Source organism: Heteronotia binoei, chromosome 13, assembly GCF_032191835.1.
Source record: "Heteronotia binoei isolate CCM8104 ecotype False Entrance Well chromosome 13, APGP_CSIRO_Hbin_v1, whole genome shotgun sequence".
Classification (NCBI taxonomy): domain Eukaryota; kingdom Metazoa; phylum Chordata; class Lepidosauria; order Squamata; family Gekkonidae; genus Heteronotia; species Heteronotia binoei.
Window position 1 is genome coordinate 46472809 of NC_083235.1, and position 21759 is coordinate 46494567.

At 43.3% G+C, this 21759-nt stretch overlaps 1 protein-coding gene across 2 annotated transcripts in view; it reads left to right on the plus strand.

Annotated features, from left to right (window-relative positions):
* Positions 1-21051, plus strand: part of RNF41 (ring finger protein 41) — a 54184-nt gene extending 33133 nt beyond the window's left edge. For both annotated transcript variants that reach the window (XM_060252760.1, XM_060252761.1), the window contains exons 4-7: positions 10530-10801; positions 11625-11760; positions 16052-16155; positions 18060-21051. In XM_060252760.1, coding sequence (XP_060108743.1) covers positions 10530-10801; positions 11625-11760; positions 16052-16155; positions 18060-18411 — 864 coding nt within the window. In that variant the 3' untranslated portion in view covers positions 18412-21051. The remainder of the gene's footprint in view (positions 1-10529; positions 10802-11624; positions 11761-16051; positions 16156-18059) is intronic.
* Positions 21052-21759: the final 708 nt, after the last annotated feature.

Below are 21759 nucleotides of genomic sequence, written 5' to 3' on the forward strand. Positions count from 1 at the left end.
AACAAATATCCATGCATCTTGTCCTAATACAGTTGGTAACTCTTAACCATTTGGACCACATTGTTACAAAGTTCCTAACATTCACACAAAAGGTGAGACCAATAAATATCATTCATTTTATTCAGCCAAGCCCAAATGCTTGGTGAATCTTTTGATTTTTGTGAAGTTTAAACCACAGTAATTGAATTTAACAAAATTAGCTGAGAATTACCTGAAAATGAGGGAATGTAATTAAGCAAGAAAGTGTCAGTTGTCTTCAAAATATTTAAATCATCACTTCACAAACTAGCAACTTTGTTCCAGTATTCAACTGCCCTTAGACAATACTACCACAAATGTATAAAATCTGCTGATTCAGCATGGCTATACCAACAATTGCCTGAACACGAGCTGTATATCTTTGCAGTCAGCTTTGGTGTGTAATACAACTGATCAGGGCTTTTTTTGGTAGAAAAAGCTTAGCAGGAACTAATTTTCATAATAGCCCACACCCCCTGATGGCACCATTGTTTCGTGCAGGGCTTTTTTGTAGAAAAAGTCTAGCAGGAACTCATTTGCATATTAGGCCACACCCATGATGCCAAGCCAGCTAGAACCATGTTTGTTCTTGCTAAAAAAAGCCTTGCAACTGATTAATCATTTTGTAGATATTTTCCTTAAAATTCAGGCATATGGAAAAGGAAGTACCATGGAATAACACAAATTTCCATATATTTTCAGCTACAAAGTAGCCTAAATTGTGGTCCCATATCTTTAACAGATATCATTTATAATCAAGCTAGATAGTTTTGAAAGAAAATGTTTCTGAGGTTGCATTATCAGATTTTCAAAATCATTGTTTCCTTAAAGGTAATATTTTCACAAGAGAAGTTTGCATTTTTATATAGTCAAACCAAATCAGATATCACTGATTCTGAGAAGTCCATAGTTAATGCTGTTTGAGTATGCTAGGAACATTGTTAGCTTGCCATGTGTGAGAGAGAAATAAAAAACTCATCAGGAGATGGGCTTAAGTGCACAAAGAATCATGAAAGACCACAAATTGCATCTCATCCATTGTGGTATAGTTGATGCAGTGAACAGCCACGCAGGCCATTCAGAGTTTCAGATCTTGATTATCACCAGGTAGGATGCCATTAAATTTGGATGGGTGGGAAATACACTGAAAGCTTCTCATCTTGTTTGGCTCCTTGTTGGACTGAGGGCCAAACTACACATTATATCTACCATGCAATTGCCTTGAAGAGTTGCAGCAGGTCATCAGCTGTGAGTTCCCTTTTTACAAGGACCCAATTTGGGGTTGGGAAGATTGAGTGTGGGGGGAGGCAGGAGCCCCTACTCCTGCTGTGCCATGAATATCTGTTGACTTCGCTCCCCTATCCCTGAGACAGCTATTTTGCAACAGCCCTGGCCCTTGGTGTGTTGTCTGCTCCAAACATAACAGTGACTAGAAGGAGAACATGATGCAAAGCACAGAAGGATCTGCTTTTGCTGGATATGGCTGGACAAATTACAGTGCACCTGGCTCAGGAATAGGGGAAGGCCACACAGACTGCCGAGAGCCCTGTGGCGCAGAGTGGTAAAGCTGCAGTACTGAAGTCCTAAGCTCTGCTCACGTCCTGAGTTCAATCCCAGTGAAAACTGGGTTCAGATAGCCAGCTCCATGTTGACTCAGCCTTTCATCCTTCTGAGGTCAGTAAAATGAGTACCCAGCTCGCTGGGGGGAAAGTGTAGATGACTGGGGAAGGCAATGGCAAACCACCCTGTAAAAAGTCTGCTGTGAAAACGCTGTGAAAGCAACGTCACCCCAGAGGCGGAAATGACTGGTGCTTGCAGAGGGGACTACCTTTACCTTTTTTTTTTTTTTTACACAGACTGCCTTATAGGGATTCCCTTCTTTGTGGTAGGGAATAACTATGTACCACACTATGGATAGACAGATCACAACAAAGACTTTTACTCTCCCTTTAAGTTATGGTAAAATTGCATCTTATACATTCCTAATGAGTAAGCTGGGAAATGGCAAACTCTTGATTTATGGTTCGTCTTGTCCTTGGTCTCTAGGCAGGTTACAACAGGTATTACTGAATGAGAGAAATCCCTTAGTGCATACAAATCAACATGTAATATGTATGGAGACAAATGGATCAGCAGGGACAAGATCTGTAGTTTGTTAGTCCAGTCACCATATTCTTGTAACTGTTGTACCCCATGATTCCTAAAGATCAAAGTGAGTGTTTTGCTTCTGAGCACTTAAATTGGCCTAGCCCAGGGTGAAGGCAGGAATGGGTTCCTCTCCTGAGGTACAAATCTTCACTTTGGGGAGTGATCCCCAAGAGCTATAAATATATAAAAGAGCTGCGTTCTGAGTCAGATCATTGATTCATCTAGCACAGTACTATGGCCCCCATTCACGAGTGTCTCAAGAAGACCTGTTGTCTGGGATAGTTTAAGGAGAGATGCCCAGGTTGAACTTAGCATCTTCTATGTTCAAAACAAGTTGACTGAGTCAGCTATCCTATATTTGGCCTGCATGTTACCTCTGAATATTGCTGCAGGGTCCAGCAGTTGTCCTGGGCTTAGAGCTAAGGTGGGTGGCTTTGGCTTGGAAGTGGCACAGACTTCTCAGAGCTTTAGTTCTTCCTCTCCCAAAAGGATTCTCCCTGAATGTTGGATAACTGTCTCAATGCAGTTTGAAGGATTACAGGACAGGTGGGAATCAGTTTTGGAGAATGCATGCTCTTGGGTACTTTTTGGCTTGAGCAGAAGTGATGTAGCAGCTGACTTCATAGAAACATTTTCCCCCAGTGTCTGTTATCTGCACTTGTCCCTACAGTATTTCCATACAGTACTTCTTCAAGAAAGAATGCTACATTTCTCTCAAGACATATTTCCTCTGCCTCCTGTAGAATTTTGGCATGTGTAATGTTTCCTTTCACAGCACTGGGGTGGTTGGGCAAATCAAGACCAATTAATTTCCCTCTTTTGCAAATCATAAAATAGACAGGAACCCTTGAACTGGCAAGTCCTAACTTTTTTTCTGATCAGCATTCTTCCATATAAGCTGGGATTTGGTAATGTACACGTTTTCTGCAAAGTGATTTTTAATGTCAGACTCTGACAGTACATTAACAATCTGCTGTCCACCTCTGTGGCCTTGCAGGAGCAGAAGGCATCAAATTATTATCTCTTCTGTTCCATCCTATGGAAGTAAAAAAACACTCTGTGGAAGAGTGGGGAGCATGATTTTGTATATATCCAGTTCCTCCGTCATCAACCAAAAGGGGAGACTGCACACAAGAAATTAGAAAGAGATTGAGACTGGGAAGAGCAGCCATGAAGGGGCTAGAAAAGATCCTTAAGTATAAGGATGTATTGCTGGTGGCCAAAACCAAGTTACTTCATGCCATAGTATTCACCATTACTATGTATAAATGTGAAAGTTGGACAGTGAAGAAAGTTGACAGGAAGAAAGTAGATTCCTTTGAAATGTGGTGTTGCAGGAGACAATACTGCAGAAATCCTAAAATACAAATAAGTGGGTTCTAGATCAAATCAAGTCTGAATTTTCCCTAGAAGCTAAAATGACTAAACTGAGGTTATTGCATTGTGGTCACATTACAAGACGACAAGAGTCACTGGAAAAGACAATAATGCTAGGGAAAGTTGAAGGCAGCAGGAAAAGAGGAAGACCCAACATGAGCTGGATTGACTCATAGCCCTCAAGTTTGCAAGACTTGAGAATAGATGTTAATGATAGGGCATTTTGGAGGTCATTAGTTCATAGGGTTGCCATAAGTCAGAAGTGACTTAACGGCACTTAACACACACTTCCTTGATGCTTCCTCAGTGTCCTGCCATCCAAAGATATTTCCAAAGTTTCCCAGAACTCTCACAAGTCTTACCACTACCTTCTAGCTTCCAAACAATCTCATGCTGGAAAAATCTAAATATTCACAAGGGCATATGAGCAACTCCAGTAGCAATATTGTTTGCTTCCTTTAAACTGTGTATGATGTGTGGAACTTTCTACCTTTTTGTATTGTCACTTGTTAAATAAGATGATTTGTTGAATAGGTTGAAGGCCAAAAGTTTCTGCTTGGTGTGTGAAACCACGAAAGCAGCCCCAGACTATTGACAAATGACCCAGCAGGTAGTTTATTGGAGGTGAAGCCTAAAATGTTTTTTCTTAATCTATTTTAAAGTTGCCTTGGTTTTTAGTTTCTTGCTAAAATGCTTGAGGGCTTCAGCATTGCTCAGATGTATATTTGTGAGTAGAATTTCCAGAGTACTGCTATCAAATGAGCTGGCTAGTTCAAGAAATGTGAAGTGTGCAAGCATGGAGAGAGTGCATTAATATTGGTTTCAGGGTTCTTTGTTTCCAGTGTGAATGTCAGCAGAGGCTTCTCTCTTTTTTTGTATCACACAGCTGCCATTTCCCATTTGCCTTTGTCTAGCCTTATGGAGTGGAGATGGCAGTTTAGGAGCATTAACTAGGAGGGGGGAGGCCTTTATTACAATGACAACTGGTCCAGTAAGAGTGTTGGTCTGTGAGTGTGGGTCAGTGGACAGAAGTTGCTGGCTCTTCAAGTCTTGCTCAGTTCAAAATAAGGCCCCTCATAAAAATTGCCAACATGCTCTGAAATGTTGTGATGTATTTATATTCTTCCTCATGGTTTGATAGGTCTGTTACAGCAGCGGGCAAGCAATACACTTGTTTCCTTGTATAATAATTCTTGAGCATCTCAATCTTTAGAGTTCAGACACTCTCCACAAGTATGTTCTCTTGGATTCAAGTGTAGTGGCACACTTTTTTTTAGAGGTAGGGATCAGTGATGGTTTTGGTCACACAAACACATAGTCTGGTACCCAGCTAAGTCATTGGTTTACTTGACCGAGTGTGGCGTAGCCTAAACTCTATGCAGCAGATGATCAGGGTAACCCTGAGGGAAACTGTAGAGACATGGTTGGATGTAGAGCAAGGGAAGAATGGAAAGCTGTGAGCTGGTGTACAGAGAATGTAAGCTTTTTGCCTTTCCTTCCGTGGGCAGTTCCGGAAAGGCATTGCTGTGGAAGGAGGAACACAGTCTGTTAAATGCATTTGTGTATGAATGAATCTTCTTGGCAAGAGCAGTTGTACTTTACTTGGAATACTGTCTGTTTTATTCCCATAGGAACTGTTTTTAAGGCTACCGCTGTTTTTAGGGGGGCAAAAGTGTTAACCTGTCCAAAGAAGTAGGCATCAATACATTTGGGGGGGGGAGGGGAAGATTACAGCATGCATGTGTATGAGTGTGTTAGCTATTAAATTGATTGCTGACTATTTTGGACTCAGAGGTCTCATTTTCCTATGAATAAGCTATCAGGATTATTTTTATCAGTCTGTTTTCATTTAAAACCCTTGTACAGGACACATGTCTTCTTTTGCTGGTGACCTCTCCTTCCATTATTTAATCTCCGAGTTGGAAGAGACTACCAGGGTCATCTAGTCCAACACTCTGCCAATGCAGGAACTAGAGGTGAAAATTTTCTGGAAATTTTGAAGCCACTCCCCCCTCCACTTTTTCAGGGGGGAAATTGAAATATATGCAATAGTTACTGTCCTGTTAAACAAGTTTTTACTGTTTTAAAAATATAAAATCCATTGTTTATAACGTAATATATAAAATTTCTATATTTGACATATTTATGGAATTTAAATATATACAAGTTTTAGTTTTCTACAAGCAACAATGCAAATATATCCAGTATTTTAGAGAAAACTGTGGTAATGCACCGTATGCTATCTTAATACATATACTTTAATTTTTTGCTGTTCGATTGGAGAGAGCTCAGTTCTCAATGATACATTCAGTTTTCTTCTGAGGTTTTGGTACAGTTTTTGCCCTACCTTCTTCTGATCTTATTTATTTATTTTATTTCTGAGATTTCTATCCTGCCAAGGCAGGCTTTTCCCCTCTCTGGCAAGGTAAGGCAATAAGCTTCTTGTTACCTAGTCTCTGGGAATATATGTCTCACAGTGGTTGGAGGGAGAGTTGAAAAGGTTAACCATGTCAGGTTGAAAGGACAACATTCGACATGTAACGGTTGAAATGCAATGAAAGCTCTGTATGCCTCCCCTCTTGAAGATTAGGTATCCTGCTAGGTTCAGAAATACTTGGATTTAAGAGCTGCATTTGTCTAGTGCATGCCCACCATGTCTTTAAAAGCATTTCACTCATTTGAGAAGACAAAATATTTCAATGGAGGTTTTGTTGTTGTTGTTTTTAGTATTTACCTGAATTTGTAATTTTTCCATTGGAAAAATCGGGTCTGCCAAGAAAATGTTGTGAGTGATGTGACGTCACCCCATAGGTCAGTAACAACTCGGTGCTTGCACAGGGGGACTACCTTTACCTTTTTACTTTTAATGATGAATAAACTTACCACCTCACGAGAGAGACTGTTCCAGTGTCAAATACTATCAGGAACTTCTTCCTCAAAGTTATATGGAACCTCCTTTGCTGTAGTTCATATCCATTAGTTCACTTCTTGTCATCCAACATGCCCCATCTTCCAAATGGCATTGGAAGGTGGCAATACTGTCAACTTGTAAATGTCTCTTCTCTAATATAAGAGATTCCCAGCTGCTTCAACATCTTCTCATACAGTATGGTCTCCAAACCATACCATTCTGATATGTTTATCAACTTCAACATCCTAGGATGTAATTCATCAGGTCTCGAGGATCTGTATGGATTTAAAGCAACCAGGTGTTCCTAAAACATCCCTACTTATCCCTGCATTACATCATCAAATCTAGAAGATTATGATGATATTGGATTTATATCCCACCCTATACTCTGAATCTCAGAGTCTCAGAGCAGTCACAATCTCCTTTACCTCCCCCCCCCCACAACAGACACCCTGTGAGGTAGGTGGGGCTGAGAGAGCTCTCACAGCAGCTGCCCTTTCAAGGACAACTCCTACGAGAACTATGGCTGATCCAAGGCCATTCCAGAGAAGTAAATTGTACCAAGCAAAGCCAAGAAATGTCTTTATAAAAAGGTTTATTATAAAAGGGGAAAGAGTGAGTGTATTAAAAAAGAGTGACAATGGCAAAACCAAAATTCAGGGGAAAGGCACAGAGCACACAGCACAGAGATGTTCTAATGAAAAGTAGAGTTGGATTAACTAAGCTAAACACATTATTTAAGCCAGGGGTGATGAGCTCATTTGTTAAGAGGGCCTGATCTGACATAAATGAGACTGTCAGGCTGGGCCATGTGTGTCATAAAATGTAATGACAGGTAGCAGAGATATAAACTTTATAAAGCACACAGACAAACATGCTCAAATCATTAGCACTCATTAGTCTTAAAGGTGCTTTCTTTGTATCTCTCCTGTGTCATCCAGGGAACTGGACAAAAGAAACTCTGGTTCTTTCCTTCCTTCCCCAAGGGACCAGGAGGGGGAGGAGCCTCAGCCAATAGAAGGAAGAGAGGATTGGCTCAGTAGCTCTGCTGTCTGAATGAGAGAGCCTGGCAAAGCAAGCTATTCCCCCCCTTCCTCCCCAAGGCAGAAGCCTCAGCCAATGGAGAAAATGGAGGCTTTGCTCTGTAGCTCCTATGCAATTGATCAAGCCTGGCAAAGCAAGCTGTAATGTAGAAGGAAGCAAGAGAGAGGGAGAAGGAAGCAGATGACAGCCAGTTGCTTGGGGGCCTGATTTGGCCCCCAGGCTGTATGTTTGATTCCCCTGATCTAAGCTGTAGCAGTTCCTCTGAGCATGTGCGGAGTTCTTGCAGTAACAAAAAGTCAGAGGGGTCCTTAATCCATATCAGATCTCCGAGGGCAAGATCTAGGGTGTTCAGCACCTTCAGCAAGGCTAACTACTTGCGCACACGTGCACACACACACACACCCCAAATAGAATCTCTCCATTCTATCCTGTGGGCCTATAGAATAAAATGGAGAGATTGGGCTGCTGCTGCAGTGTGATACTAGAGAAGGGGCTTTAAACTTTAAACCTCTTCTCTGGAGTTGTGCCACAGTGGCGGCCCAATCTCTTCATTCTATCGTATGGGCCCACGGGACAGAATGAAAAAATCAGGCCGCTGCTGCAGCCTGACCCCAAAGAAGGGGTTGCTCCACCAGCCCACACCTCTTGGAGACTCCAAGAGGTGTGTGGGGAGATTTTATTCCCCTGCAAAGCAGGAAGAAAGCCCTGCTGCCCATGCCTCTCAGAGACTTCAAGGGGGCAGGGGATGCCATCCAATTCTGTGCCCCTGAACCACCCTGCACCCTAGGCCTAAGTTATCTAGCTGGCGGTCCAGCCCTGGAACCTCCTGTGGACTTAGTGTCTACTGAAGGCAAGAGAAAATCCTAGGTATCCAGATATTTATGTTCAATGGAACGGGATCTAAACCAGCCTCCTTTCTAAGAGTGATGAGCTGATGTAGTAAATGGCACAAAAAGCTCCATCGCTGATGCCAAAGGCTGCTGATACCAGTCCAAGAAAACCACCCTGTTGGAGCCAGCAGGCAGCATCATTTAAATAGAACTGGGCAGGCTCTACGTCACCCTTGAATAGAGCCCACCAAAACTTCCTGCACTTCGTTACCAGAAATGCTGGGGGTCTCCTCTTTTTGATGGGGGGATTAGCAAGAGGTAGACCTAGGCAGAACTATTTTTGGAGCAGGGAACTTTCCACCCATAATATGAAGGTGTGATGCTAGAGAAGGAGTTTTAAACTTCAAAACCCTTCTCTGTTGTGCCACAGCGGCAGCCCAATCTCTCCATTCTGTCCTATGGACCCATAGGATAGAAGAGAAAGATCAGGCTGCTGCTGCAGCCTGACCCCAGAGAAGGGGTTACCCTGCCAGCCCATGCATCTTGGAGACTCCAAGAGGTGTGGGGGGAGATTCTTTTCCTGCAAAAGCAGGAAGAAAGCCCCGCTGCCCTTGCCTCTCAGAGACTCAAAGGAGGACTCCAGAGTTAAAATATTTTAAATAGTTTACTAGAAAAATATGTTGGAATGCAGTCACAATACACACAATTAAAAGGCTAAAGAAATCAGAGGTGAGGAACAGAGACTTTTTGGAATGACAGAGGTAATTACCTAATCCAGATGTGCAGAAGTCATGTAGAAATTGAAGCCTGCTTCAGCGGGGAGGGCGGGATATCAATTAAAAATTATTATTATTATTAAGATGCACACAGCCATTGTGCCATGTCCAAGAGGCACTCTAAGTAATGGGGGTACAACCTGTCTGTGTCTACAGATTGAGCCCCTTAGTGAGGTTTGCTCTCAGTTTATATAATAATTGGAGGGGTGGAGACCCTTCTGAGGCTATGATGACTCTTAATGGTGGTTGATGGGTCTTTCCTGGGAGCCTGAATGGATTCCCAGTTCAAGACAAAATAAGCTAATGACCCTTAATGTTTGTCAGGAAGGGCCATGATGGGTTTAAGGTTTGATATCAATTTGGTTTCGATACTCTGGGTGGAGGAGACAGATGGAAAATAGGTTTGTACAAAATGCTTTGCACATTAGCATAGAGAAAAGACGAGAAACCTATAGAAACCATTAAGAAGGCAAGATTAACTAGCAGTTGCTAGTCATAGCTTAAGGAATGAGATATATTTGGCTGGTGAACCCATTGTTTGACCCATTCCATTGCTGGGTAGAGAGAGGAAACTTAGCCTAGGGCTGCTGCTGTTCTGCTGAACCACAAACACTGTCTACGTGCTGTATTTCCATTCCAGCATGGCTTCTCTCTCTTGGCCTGCTTTTTGCAATGAACCATGGTTCAGAGTGAAAGACTGGGGGATCCCATCTCTTCATGGGGTGCTTCCCCAGGTGTAGGCAGTGCCCCTGGGTAACAATTTAACCAGGCTGGCCCATAGATGACATGGAGCCAGCCAGTGCAGTGCCCCAAGGCTCCTGACAGCCATTGGGCAAAGTGTGGGAAAGCCTCCTCCAGCCCCTCTTAAGCCCATGCTGCAACCCAAGCCCTTTTCAGGTAAATCTCTGCCGTGTTTACCAATCAAAGCAGTATAAAGTACAGCCCCACCTCTGTCAAACATCTGGTAATGTCTCTGACCTTCATGACGAATAAGTGCTCTGGCCCAAAGCAGGCTGTCCTTTGCCCAAAAGAGATTTAGTGTGGCAAGATGGTCCAGTGTGTAATGGAAATGAATGATTCATTCTAATTTAAACAGAACAGGTGCCCAAGTTCCTAGGTGCTCTGAGTGGCACTCTTGAGCCCTAGTAAGGTTTTAGGGTTTCTGTCACAACATCTTTTGTTGTTGAGAAGTGAAGGAAGCTGCATTCAGAATGGGTCAGAGTCTTTGGTGGCAGAACTAGACTTTTGGCCAGGGAACATTCTGTTTTCCCTTGTATAATTTGGGGGTGGCCCAGAGCTGGGTTTGGGGTGCAGCTGCTGCCTGGGGACACCTTGGTGCCAGAACCAGGGTCAAAGGCACTAATCTAACTATGTGAACCTGATGTTATATTCTTATTAGTATGCATTGCTCTATTCCCAACACAGGCTCCTCATTGCGAACATGCCTTCTGCAATGCCTGCATTACCCAGTGGTTTTCCCAGCAGCAGACGTGTCCCGTGGACCGCAGTGTTGTGACGGTGGCTCACCTGCGCCCTGTTCCCCGGATCATGCGTAATATGCTATCTAAGCTTCAGATTACTTGCGACAACGCTGTTTTTGGGTGCACTGCCATTGTGCGCCTCGACAACCTGATGTCTCACCTCAATGACTGTGAACACAATCCAAAGCGGCCTGTGACTTGTGAACAGGGATGTGGGTGAGTGCTGCCAAACTTAGGCAGTTCCAGCCGCAGGCATTACCATATCAGAGTGCAATGTGTGGGCTCTCCAAAGATGTGGCCAGCAGTATTTACCACCGTGATCTGGAAAGACTAATAAGAAAGCCCATTAGATATATGGTCCAATGGAGATGGCTTTTATGATGCAATTGAATCTGGTAACATGAGGCTACTAATTTTTGGCCCAGTTTACTTGCAGCTTTGTTAACTGATTCTGATTTATTCAGGGGTCATTTTGTAGAAAAATAGGTGGCAGAGCTCATTAGCATAACTCATTAGCGTATGCTCCCCCCAGCCAAAAGCAACCCAGTGCAAGAAAGGAGAGCCCTGAGCAAGCGAGGCCTGATTTGGCTGCCTAGAGATCCAACCAGCTAGCCCAAGCAGGCCTCACTCGCCTGGGGCTCTCCTTGGCCGCCTCCCCCCCCCAGTCAAAAGGCCAGCAAGCCATCCACTGCCCAAAATCAGTGGAGAAAAGGAAGTGGAGAAAGGGTGTTGTGGGCTTCTCCAGGGGTTAATGAGGGCTGTTGGGGGTGTGGCAAAACTCCTGGTGGCCAGCTGGCTGGCTGCCCACTCTCCTAATCCATGGATTGTTATGCAGCTTCACCTACTATTCAGTGGACAAGATAGTCAGGAAGAGGGGGAACCCTCAGAAAGGTTCAGGAACTGTGCTCCTGTGAGCTCCTGCTAAATCTGAGACCTGGATTTATTTCAGATCTCCTTAAAAAACCAAGTTTCTATTAAGAGATCTTTATTAACTTTTGTAGTGTGCTCCTTACTCAGTTCTGCTGATCTCTCTGTGCAGCTTGGAAATGCCCAAAGATGAGTTGCCGAATCATAACTGCATCAAACACTTAAGGTCAGTGGTTCAGCAGCAACAGACCAGAATAGCTGAACTGGAAAAGACTTCAGCAGAGCATAAGCACCAGCTAGCAGAACAGGTAACTGTTTCCAGTTTCCAAACATCTCAAATGCTTGAACTGTGAATGGCTATGTTTTAAGGGTGCTTTTCGCTTTTCTGAGCAACAAAAAATAGAATTTAAGACAACTGCAGGTGATTTGAAATTATTGTATGTTTTATAACAGACATGTTAACTTTAAAAAAACATGTTGAAACTAAAACATGCCAAGCACACACTTTTCAATACAAGTTAACTTTGGAGCATTAATGTAATCTATTGCTACAGGCTGATTGTGAAGTCTGCGATAACCATTATCTATAGGATAATGTACAAAGGGGTTGCAGTCGGGGCTGCGGTGATGAAGCCTCTGGCTCTTATTGGCTTAGTTCATCAAATTGCTTTAGAATAGGGGGTGGCAGCTGGTAAACTGCCAGGTCAAATGTGGCTTCCTGAGTGGTACTATCAGGGCTTTTTTTAAGCAGGAAAGCACAGGAACGCAGTTCCGGCTGGCTTGGCATCAGGGGGTGTGACCTAATATGCAAATGAGTTCCTGCTGGGCTTTTTCTACAAACAGGCCCTGCACAAAACAATGGTGATATCAGGGGATGTGGCCTAATATGCAAATGAGTTCCTGTTGGGCTTCTTCTACCAAAAAGCCCTGCTATCCTTCAGTTGCTAATGCAGAGGCAAAAGGCCATATGGTGGGACTTGAAAATACCTTATCTGGGGGAGACAGAAATCTGGCTTGCAGACCTCTCTTCTCTGCATCCCTCCAGAAAAAAGACTAGTTGCTGACTTTGGCCTTAAAATATTGTAAATGCTACACGCCAAGGAATGAAATAACATGGAATATTAACATTCTTTCTTCTCAGGGAGCATAGGAGGAGGGTTAATGTTGGTGGTACGCTGAAGCCCAAGAATCTGAAGGAATTCTGTGTTTGAAATGCTGTATACCATTCTGTTTGCTTAGGCTGGTGTCTAGCTATATATGAAATCTTTGTTTAAAAGAGCCACATTGTAGGGTGAAGGGAGAACTGGATCTGTCAAGCAGGTGTTTTCCTGCATTAAATGCCCTGCTTTCTTTCACCTGATACATGCTGTGTTGAGAAAAACATATGGTTGACTTTGTGATCCCAAATGGGGAAACAACAACTTTTGAAGGAGTGGTGGGTGGGATTGCATCCAGTGAAACAGCACGGAGGAAAGGGTCAGACCCACTTCCCAGATTCAGCTTGGAAGAAAGGAACTGTTTCAGGTTAGAACTTTCTCTGTAAAGACAAGTTATGGAGTATTGGTCATCATTGAAGGTTGGGGAGGGCTTAATTTCAGAAACTGATTTGAAGAGCTTGCAGGGGGAAGTGGCAGGTTTATGTGTGATGTTGTGGTTGGAGCATCAGACTAGGACCTGGGAGACCAAGTTCAAATCTCCTGCTAAGTTGTGAAGCTCATCTGGTGACCTCAGAACTAGTCACTTTCTTTTAGTCTAACCTATCTATTAATCTGGACTAATTTTTATGGGTTCTCACACCAGTGGGTACACAACTGGCACTGTTTCTCAGGATCAGACCTGTAGCTACAGGGGGGGGCCAGGCCGCTATATGTAAGCTCCCCTCCCCTCTAGAGGGTCCCTCCATTCCCATGCTATTTCTCCCCCCCTGTACTTGAGTGAGAATACAAGAGAGAGCGACAGCGAGAGAGAGAGCATGAGAGAGAGTGCCAGCAAGAGTGGCAGAGAGAGACAAAGCACAAGAGAGAACGAGAGAGAGAGAGCGACAGCGCGTGAGAGAGCATGAGAAGAGAGTGACAGAAAGAGCAACAGAGAGAAAGCACTAGAGAGAGTGGCAGCGAGTGAAAGAAAGCACAAGTAGAGAAAGCGACAGCGAGCACGACGAGTGAGAGAGCACAAGAGAAAGTGACAGCAAGAGCGAGAAGCAAATGAGAGAGCGAGCACACAAGAGAGCAACAGCAGCAGTGAGAGAAAGCGCAAGAGGAGAGAGGGACAGCAAAAGAAAGAGAGCGACAGAAAGAGTGTGTGTGTGTGTGAGAGAGAGAGAGAGCGACAGAGCTGGGGCCGGGCAACTGGCCACTGGAAGAAGCAACCAAGCCCCATGCCCCCCCCCAAATTATATCCCCTGCCCCCCCCAAAAAAAAAATTCTGGCTTCGGGGCTGCTCAGGATTGTTGTAATGGGGGAAGGGAAGAAGGAAAAACATGCCTTCCTTGAAGGAAGAGCGAGAGTTTAAAAAGCAGTAGGTATAATAGGCTTTCACTTGGCACTCAGCCTTCTGTTTCTCAACTATACAGATAGCAAATCTTATGGGTCTAAAGCTCCAGGTTTCATCTCCAGGAGGCAGAAATCAGATCACCTGGAGCAAATAGCTGCTTTAGTTAGGGCCCAATATTAGTAACTTGCTTGTACAGGTTCTTTGGACAGAAGCTCTCTGTGTTAAGAGTGTAACCCTGAACTTGAGGAGGATCCTGTTTGTTATGAAATTAGATTCCAACAAGTGAGGGCCCGTGAAATTCAACTCTCCCTCATTGCTGAGCATTAGAGCCCAGTGGCAGCAGTTTCTGGTAGCCACTCCAAGCTCAGTGTGGGGGGAGATTTGTCTCTGTGCGGCCTGGCACAGCTACCAGCATTCTTCTCTGCTGCTACTGGCCACCACTGCAGTCAGACCGCAAAAGCCGCTGGGAATCCTCTACTGCAGCCAGGCTGCAACAACTCCTGGACATCCTCTTCCATTATGTCTGGGCCCAGTGCGACCACCACTGTGGTCAGGCTACAGCAGTTGCCAGGAGTCATCAGCTGCTGTAGCTGGGCTGATGTGGCTGTTGGCCTCCTTTAATGCTGAGGCCATGCCTGGCCTGGCTGCCCGTGTCCTCCACTGAGCTGTGGTGGCTCCATTCTGAACAGGTAAGATCATTGCCTGCAGGTGCGCAGACAATGCAAATATTTTGAGGCGTGCTTTTTCTAAAAAAAAATAAAAACTCCATATATTTTAATGTTGATTTCAGATTTTTTTTCAAACCTGGGAGTGCCCCAAGTTTGCAGAAAAATCTGTTTAGCCTCCGCGTGGCTCCCTGGAGTCAGCTGAGAAAATATTTCAGAATAAAGGAACAAAATTTCCCTTCAGACTTTAAGTTAACCAAGGAAAGGAAAGGTCCCCTGTGCAAGCACTAGTCGTTTCCAACTCTGGGGTGATGCCACTTTCACGTTTTCACTGCAGACGTTTTTATGGGGTGGTTTGCCATTGCCTTCCCCGGTCATTACACTTTCCCCCCAGCAAGCTGGGTACTCATTTTACCAACCTCGGAAGGATGGAAGGCTGAGTCAACCTCGAGCCTACTATCTGAACCAGTTTCTGTTGGACCTGAACTCAGGTTATGGCAGAGGGCTCCAACTGCAGTACTGCAGCTTTACCACTCTGCACCACGGGGCTCTTCAAAAGTTAACAGACTTCAAAAGTTTCCAAGTTAACCAAGACTCAGCTACAAAAGTGGTTACTGTAATAGGGAAACCGTGTAACTGGGAGGAGAACTGAAGCTGAGAAGCAGTTCACTTTGTATACCAAAATATTTCCACAGTAGACTATTACCTTGTTAAATACTTGATTTTCTGTTAAATAAACCTTTGTTGTTCATTTGCATCTGTCTTGTCTGTCCAGTTAAATATCTATGAAAAATGATTTCTACTTACCTCATAAACAGTTAAAGTCTTAGTTGAGCAGGTTCTCAAATAAGAGACCTTTAGGGAGCTCGTAGCTTATATGCTACTAACCCTTTAATCAAAGCTTGTGTCCTTCTTTTTACCTGATAGGAGGTGTTTGAGATTTAAAGAATCCATAGGAGAGGCCAGAGCGTGGGTTTGAACAGTTTTCACTCCAGTGGGCAATTGTCTCAACAGTTCCCTCACCCAAAACTGCCACAACCTTTAGTACATATTTATTATTCCCCATTAGCATCTTTATGTTGTGCTCCCAATTGTCACTTGTTCGGAACTGGTCCACACCTTTTTAGCTTGAATGTTGTTCTAGACCACCACCACCCTACATAGCAGCTCAGTCCTCTCTTGTAATGGACAGATGTAGTTTGGGGAAATGTTTTAGCCATTTGAATAAAATCTTCTTTGTCAACTGCAGTATTTATCTGTCTGTTTCACATAGAAATGCCTGTGTATTTGTTTCTGCTGTTCTTGTCTTAAAAATTGAATTACTTGGTTTAGGTTTGCTAGGCTTGCAGTCTCTTCTGTGCATTTATCTTCAGCTAGGACTGCTTGCTTATTGGTTCACATCTTATTTTAATCATCATACTTTTTGTCCTGATTCCTGCAGAAACGTGACATTCAGTTATTGAAGGCATATATGCGAGCAATACGTAGTGTCAACCCCAACTTACAGAATCTGGAGGAGACAATTGAATACAATGAAATCCTAGAGTAAGTGCTGATCTCTTGGGCATAGGTGGGTTAGAAACTGGGTATTCTGAAGATTCAGGAGCTATCAGGCCAAAGCACATAAGAGATTGAAGTGTTCAGGAATAACTGAGAGGTGCTGTAGATATCAGGAGCTAGAAATCTCTGTGCCATGTGCTTGGGAGGGATTATTTATGTAGTGCAACTATAAGCCTCCTTCTGAAGACTTAAAGCAATGCAAAATAGGGAGGAGGATGGTTCATTGTACCAGTTGTGGAAAAGGAATATATACTTTGGTATTTTTTTGTTGTCATGCAAACCCTCATTGTAACATAGGGAGAACAACCTGTAAATTAGATGAACTATGCATCTCCACCTTTTTGATTTAAAACTACAGAGCGTTTGGGTATGGTTTGGCTAGCAGTATGGGATAATATTTTTAAAAATAGCATACAATAAATGTATGGCTAACAGTGTTCAGGGTTAAATCTTTCTCCTGAATATAGAGATTATCTTAAAATATTATGCCTTTGGAATGGATTGCTTTTATGCAGGCATGGAGGGACATCAAATCCATTCCCCTTGCTTGCTAGCACAAAACCCCCAGGTGCTGCTTTTAGGCTTACCCAGCAGGAGGCAAGCTACCTGCACTATCCAAACAATCTGTAATGTCAGCTCCTTAAGAGTGTATCACACTAGGCAGAACCTTTGTGATGTAGTGGCTAAAGTGTCAGACTAGAATCCTTGCTGTGGTGACTTTGGGCCAGTCACACACACTCAGCCTACTCCATCTCACAGGTATGCTGTAAAGATAAAATGAAGGAGAGAAGAACAATGTAAGCTACTCTGGGTCTCCACTAGGGAGACAAGGTATAAATGAATTAAGTTAATATTAATAAATTGCAGGCAGGAAGGCATGGGTGATGGTTTGAACAGAGAGGTCTGTTTCTGATTTTGTAACTGAATTGTCTATAGATGGAATCAGGCAGAATGGAAAACTGAACTTCCAGGTCTGATTATGCCTCTAACAGTGCAATCCTAAACAGAATTACATCCTTCTAAATGGAATTAATTCAGTGAGCTTAGAAGGGCATTTCTTTGTTTAGGATTGCAAACCTGTAAAATGCAAACTGTTCCAAGAAGATCTGTGGTTCGTTAGAGGTTTTTCAAAAAGAAGTTAAGTTGAAGCAGGCAAATTTCCTTGACAGATTGCTTGTCCTTCACTGCTTTACTTGTGCAGCACACAGCCACGGGAGATAACTGAGTGTTTTGTAAGGTACACTTTCCATTCATGCAATGGCCATTAGGTTTGATCAGGATTCTTGACAGAGAGGCGGTTTGGTGTAGTAGTTAAGAGCAGCAGACTCTAATCTGGAGAACTGGGTTCAGTTCCCCACTCCTCCACACAAAGCCACCTGGGTAACCTTGGGCCAGTCACAGTTCTCTCAGTCAAAAAAAAAATCTAACTTGCCCCCTAAAGAGCTAGAGTTTCAGGCTGCCAGACAATATTCAGATCTCCTGCCTATACTACACCCACTGCCAAATAATAATAAATTAAAAGTTCTTGATAAGCATCTAGAACACATCATGGTCTTCTTCAGTGTATTGGGGTTTCACGGCAGACACCTCAGGGACAGCAGAAAATATTTAAAATTGTTAAGCAAACCTTTCTGCCTCATCTGATTCCATAGATCACTTCCCCGTAATAAATGGCAGAAATAATACTTCAGCACTATTTACAGAAGTTTTCTCAATAAACCTTCCTGGTTAATATTGTGATTTGGCAGACAACACAAGGTCACACATTGGGGGTGAAATACTGTTTAGGAGAGCAGACTTGCATCATTAGGTAAAACTGCAGATCATTGGCATATTGATATCTTTGCCTGTATTTGTGTTCTCACTCTTTGTCTTTATTGGGCTTCCAGGTGGGTGAACTCCTTGCAACCTGCCCGGGTGACACGGTGGGGTGGCATGATCTCCACGCCAGATGCAGTGCTCCAGTCTGTGATCAGGCGGTCACTGGTGGAAAGTGGCTGCCCCACATCGATTATCAATGAGCTGATTGAAAATGCCCATGAACGGAACTGGCCCCAGGGACTGGCCACCCTAGAAACTCGTCAGATGAACCGGCGCTATTATGAAAACTATGTGGCCAAACGCATCCCAGGCAAGCAGGCTGTGGTGGTGATGGCCTGTGAGAATCAGCACATGGGTGAGGAGATGGTGCTGGAGCCAGGCCTGGTGATGATATTTGCACATGGAGTGGAGGAAATCTAAAGACTTAACAGAGCTGATAAAACAATGTGCTTGAAAGGAAAAAAAAATGTATCATGTCCAAGCGCACTGATTGTGCCCCTGCTGTGCTGAACCAGGGCATTATTCTTCTCTAAGTTGATTTAAAGCATCACTCCTAATCATGCTGGGCAGGTGCCCCAGCAATGTATGCAAAATGCCATGCTGCAGTCACTCCTCTTTGTGGTACTTTACCTTGGTTGATGTTGGTTTCCAAATATTTAGGTAAAAGCACTCCTCTTTGTGCTCTCAAAAGAGCAGTGGTCTGCTGCTAATAGTCTTGGACCTCTAGAGATGACTCCATTGGCCCAAGGGGCTTAGTGTTCCGGTGTTGGGGCGTGACAGGCTTCTGGATCCTGACGTAAACGTTTTTCAAAACTGAAAGCTTATTCTTAAGACACGCCCCCAAGCCCCGGCAGTATGGTTTCTCTTGTCATTCTTTAAGATGTTTCTGTGCAGGCCACACAACTCTTCCATAATTTCTTACAGTACCACACTACGTTCAAGGGTTGGGAGGAGAGAACAAACATGAGAAAGCAGATTCCAAACGGGGGGTGCTAGAGATATGCCAAATAAAATACACATACTCGTAGTGATCTTTTTGGCATTAACAAATACCTTTGAGCCAAAAAGCAGACCCATTTGGGAGATTAATGGCGTACCTCATCTGGGACTCGTGGCCTTAGGATGCACATGAGGTTGCCTGCACTCTTCCTATGGGGAATGTCATTCTTTAGCAGTGTGCCGCTGCTGCCACAGGACAAAATGGAATTTGTTATTGCAGAGCCCAGCTGTACTGTCTCCTCCTTGTGCTCTTGAAACATTGCTGATGACAGGTGCTCTGCTGACTGCAGCCCTTTCTTGTAAGATGCAAGCCTCTCAGCCCCTTTGCTCAGCCTGACCAGAAACAGGCTTCTTTAAGTTTGTGTGTGCCACATGAGGCAGCCTCAGCCGTGCTAAAAAAAAAGGAAACAGAAGAAAATTAACCTTGGATGAAATTGTCTTGTCATTGTCTGTTGGTTGTTTTGACAAATCTGTGTGTGATTTTTGTTTTGACATCTTGATGACTGTGTTTGGTATTTTTGTACTACTTTTTACCTTTGTATGTTTCCCTTATTTTATTTTAAATACAGTGGTCAGGAATGTCTTCAGATCCAAATTCAGTTTTTCTATCATATTTAATTTATTTGCAGTCTGTCTTTGTGTTTTTTTCTACAGCAACTTTCTTCTTTTCTGCTGCTTAATTTTTTCCCCTTGCATCTGTGCTAGAGGGGCAAGTAACAGATGCTTAATTGTTACCCTGACAGTACCTTCTGAACAAGTTTGCTTTAATCTCTTAGACTCCCTCAATATCCCAGCTGTGCAGAAAGTTGGGCCAAGACTGAATTCTGCTTCCCATGTTCTTGATGCCTGAATAGTTGTTTCAGTGCTGAAATTAGGTTGTATGACAGTTGTCCATAGCAACTGTGTCCATTGTAGAGCTTGGACCACTGTGCAAGCAGTTTCCTCTGCAAATGTCTAGGACAAAGAAAATATCAGTAGGGCTGAACTATCAGCAGGAATGTTAGCTGTGAGAGAATACTACCTACCTCTTCTTCCATGCTCAACCTGGATGCAATGGAATGCATAATTTGGAAGATCTGTTTTTTCCAACACATGTTGCAGGTGGCCTGGTTCCTCATTATTACCTTAATGTAGAGAATCCATGTTGATCTGAAGATGGTTCTCACAAGTTTGAGCCTGCAGCCTGGTCCTCTTTTGCTGGGAAACTGAAAGAGAGGGAATCACCATAGAAAGATGTAGTTTTAAAACTCGGATCCTCTTAACACACTCCCATTAATCTCACAGAAGTTCCACATTTCCTATGAATAAACTGCATGAATAATGCTGCTTAGCTTTGCTTATGAATATACACCAGGCAAATACCATTCCCCGTTTCATTCTACGAGAATTGCTTGTGCTTAGGAGACTCTCTAAATCTGCAGCAGTCATTCAGTTTGGTGGCCTTTACATTTCGCAGATGTTTCTGTCAGTTTTTAGTGTTTTCAGCTCTACATTCTTATTTTTCCTGTCCTTCAGCTACCTGCTGTGCTGGTCTCCTTATTGTGCTCTTCTCCTCCATGTGGAACTTTTCTTTAGCAACTTAAGGCTCTCTGGTATGGTTACCAAGAACATTTTGGCTACTTCACCCAAACTGTCAAAGTTACTTTTAAAAATAGCTCCTTGAGTTTCATGTATTTTTATGTATGTTGTGTTTATAAAATATGGAATGTGCATCAAAAGCCCAATCAGTTTTAGGGATGGGATGGGTTGTGCTTGTTGTATTAATGCCAGTAGCCTGACTTGTTTTGAAAGAGGATCTGTTGGTTGGAAGGAATGCTCAGGAATTTTGAAAAAGCTGCTAAATCCAACCTAATAACTGCACCTTGAGCTCCACTAATTTCACTTTGCTCCTAACACACCTTGTTTCCCCTCATGATGTCTTGCTGGTGCTTTCCCTCGTGCTCTGAAATATACCATAGGGTTTTGTTTATGTCTCTTGCCCATATGCAAGTTGCTGGTTGCCTTTTGTGTTCTGCTGTTCAGTTGTGTTGACTGCACTAATAAACTGCCTTTTTTTCCTGACTTCTTTCGACATGCTTCCTTCACACTCACTGGGGTGCTGTCCCCCTTGCATGAGAACTTTGCAAAACTGCTTGGTTCCTTTTTGTATCATCCTCTTCCTGCACAGCTATTGCTGCTCTTTATTTAAGTACTTTCAGTAAAACAGAATGTCTAGAAGTACTCTGTTATGAAATGAGTAGACAAATGCTCTCCCCCCCTCAGGTGTTTTAGAACCAAGTTCTTCACCAATACTACATCATTGCTTTCAGATGCAGGTTCTGACCTTGTGCTCATGTGGCAATCTTTAGGTTCTGTAGAACTCATACAGTTGAAAAATAGTCTGGGTAAAGTGCAAATGGGGAAAGTGATGGTGTGTACATTTATTTCTGGTAACAGCAATAGAAGGTCTGGTTTCTGTCATCTCTGCATGATGATTGTACATTGAACAGCTCTTGAATCTTAGCAAGAGGAGAGAAAGAAGAAAAACTGTTGGACACCACCAGCTGGATTTATTCTTCACCTCTCAATGCAAAATGAACATTTCTGCGTTTGTCCTGATGAGAAATCAATTCTGTATGGCTCAATGTGTAGAAACAGCCATATGGGCAGTGATGGTGCCAGGGTTGCAATGGGTTCTCAGAAAACCCTTAGAGAAGTTCCTAATGGAGTATTCAGAATAGCTTCCTTGTCCCTTAAAAAAACAAGTGGCTACCAAGGCTTTTGGTGCAG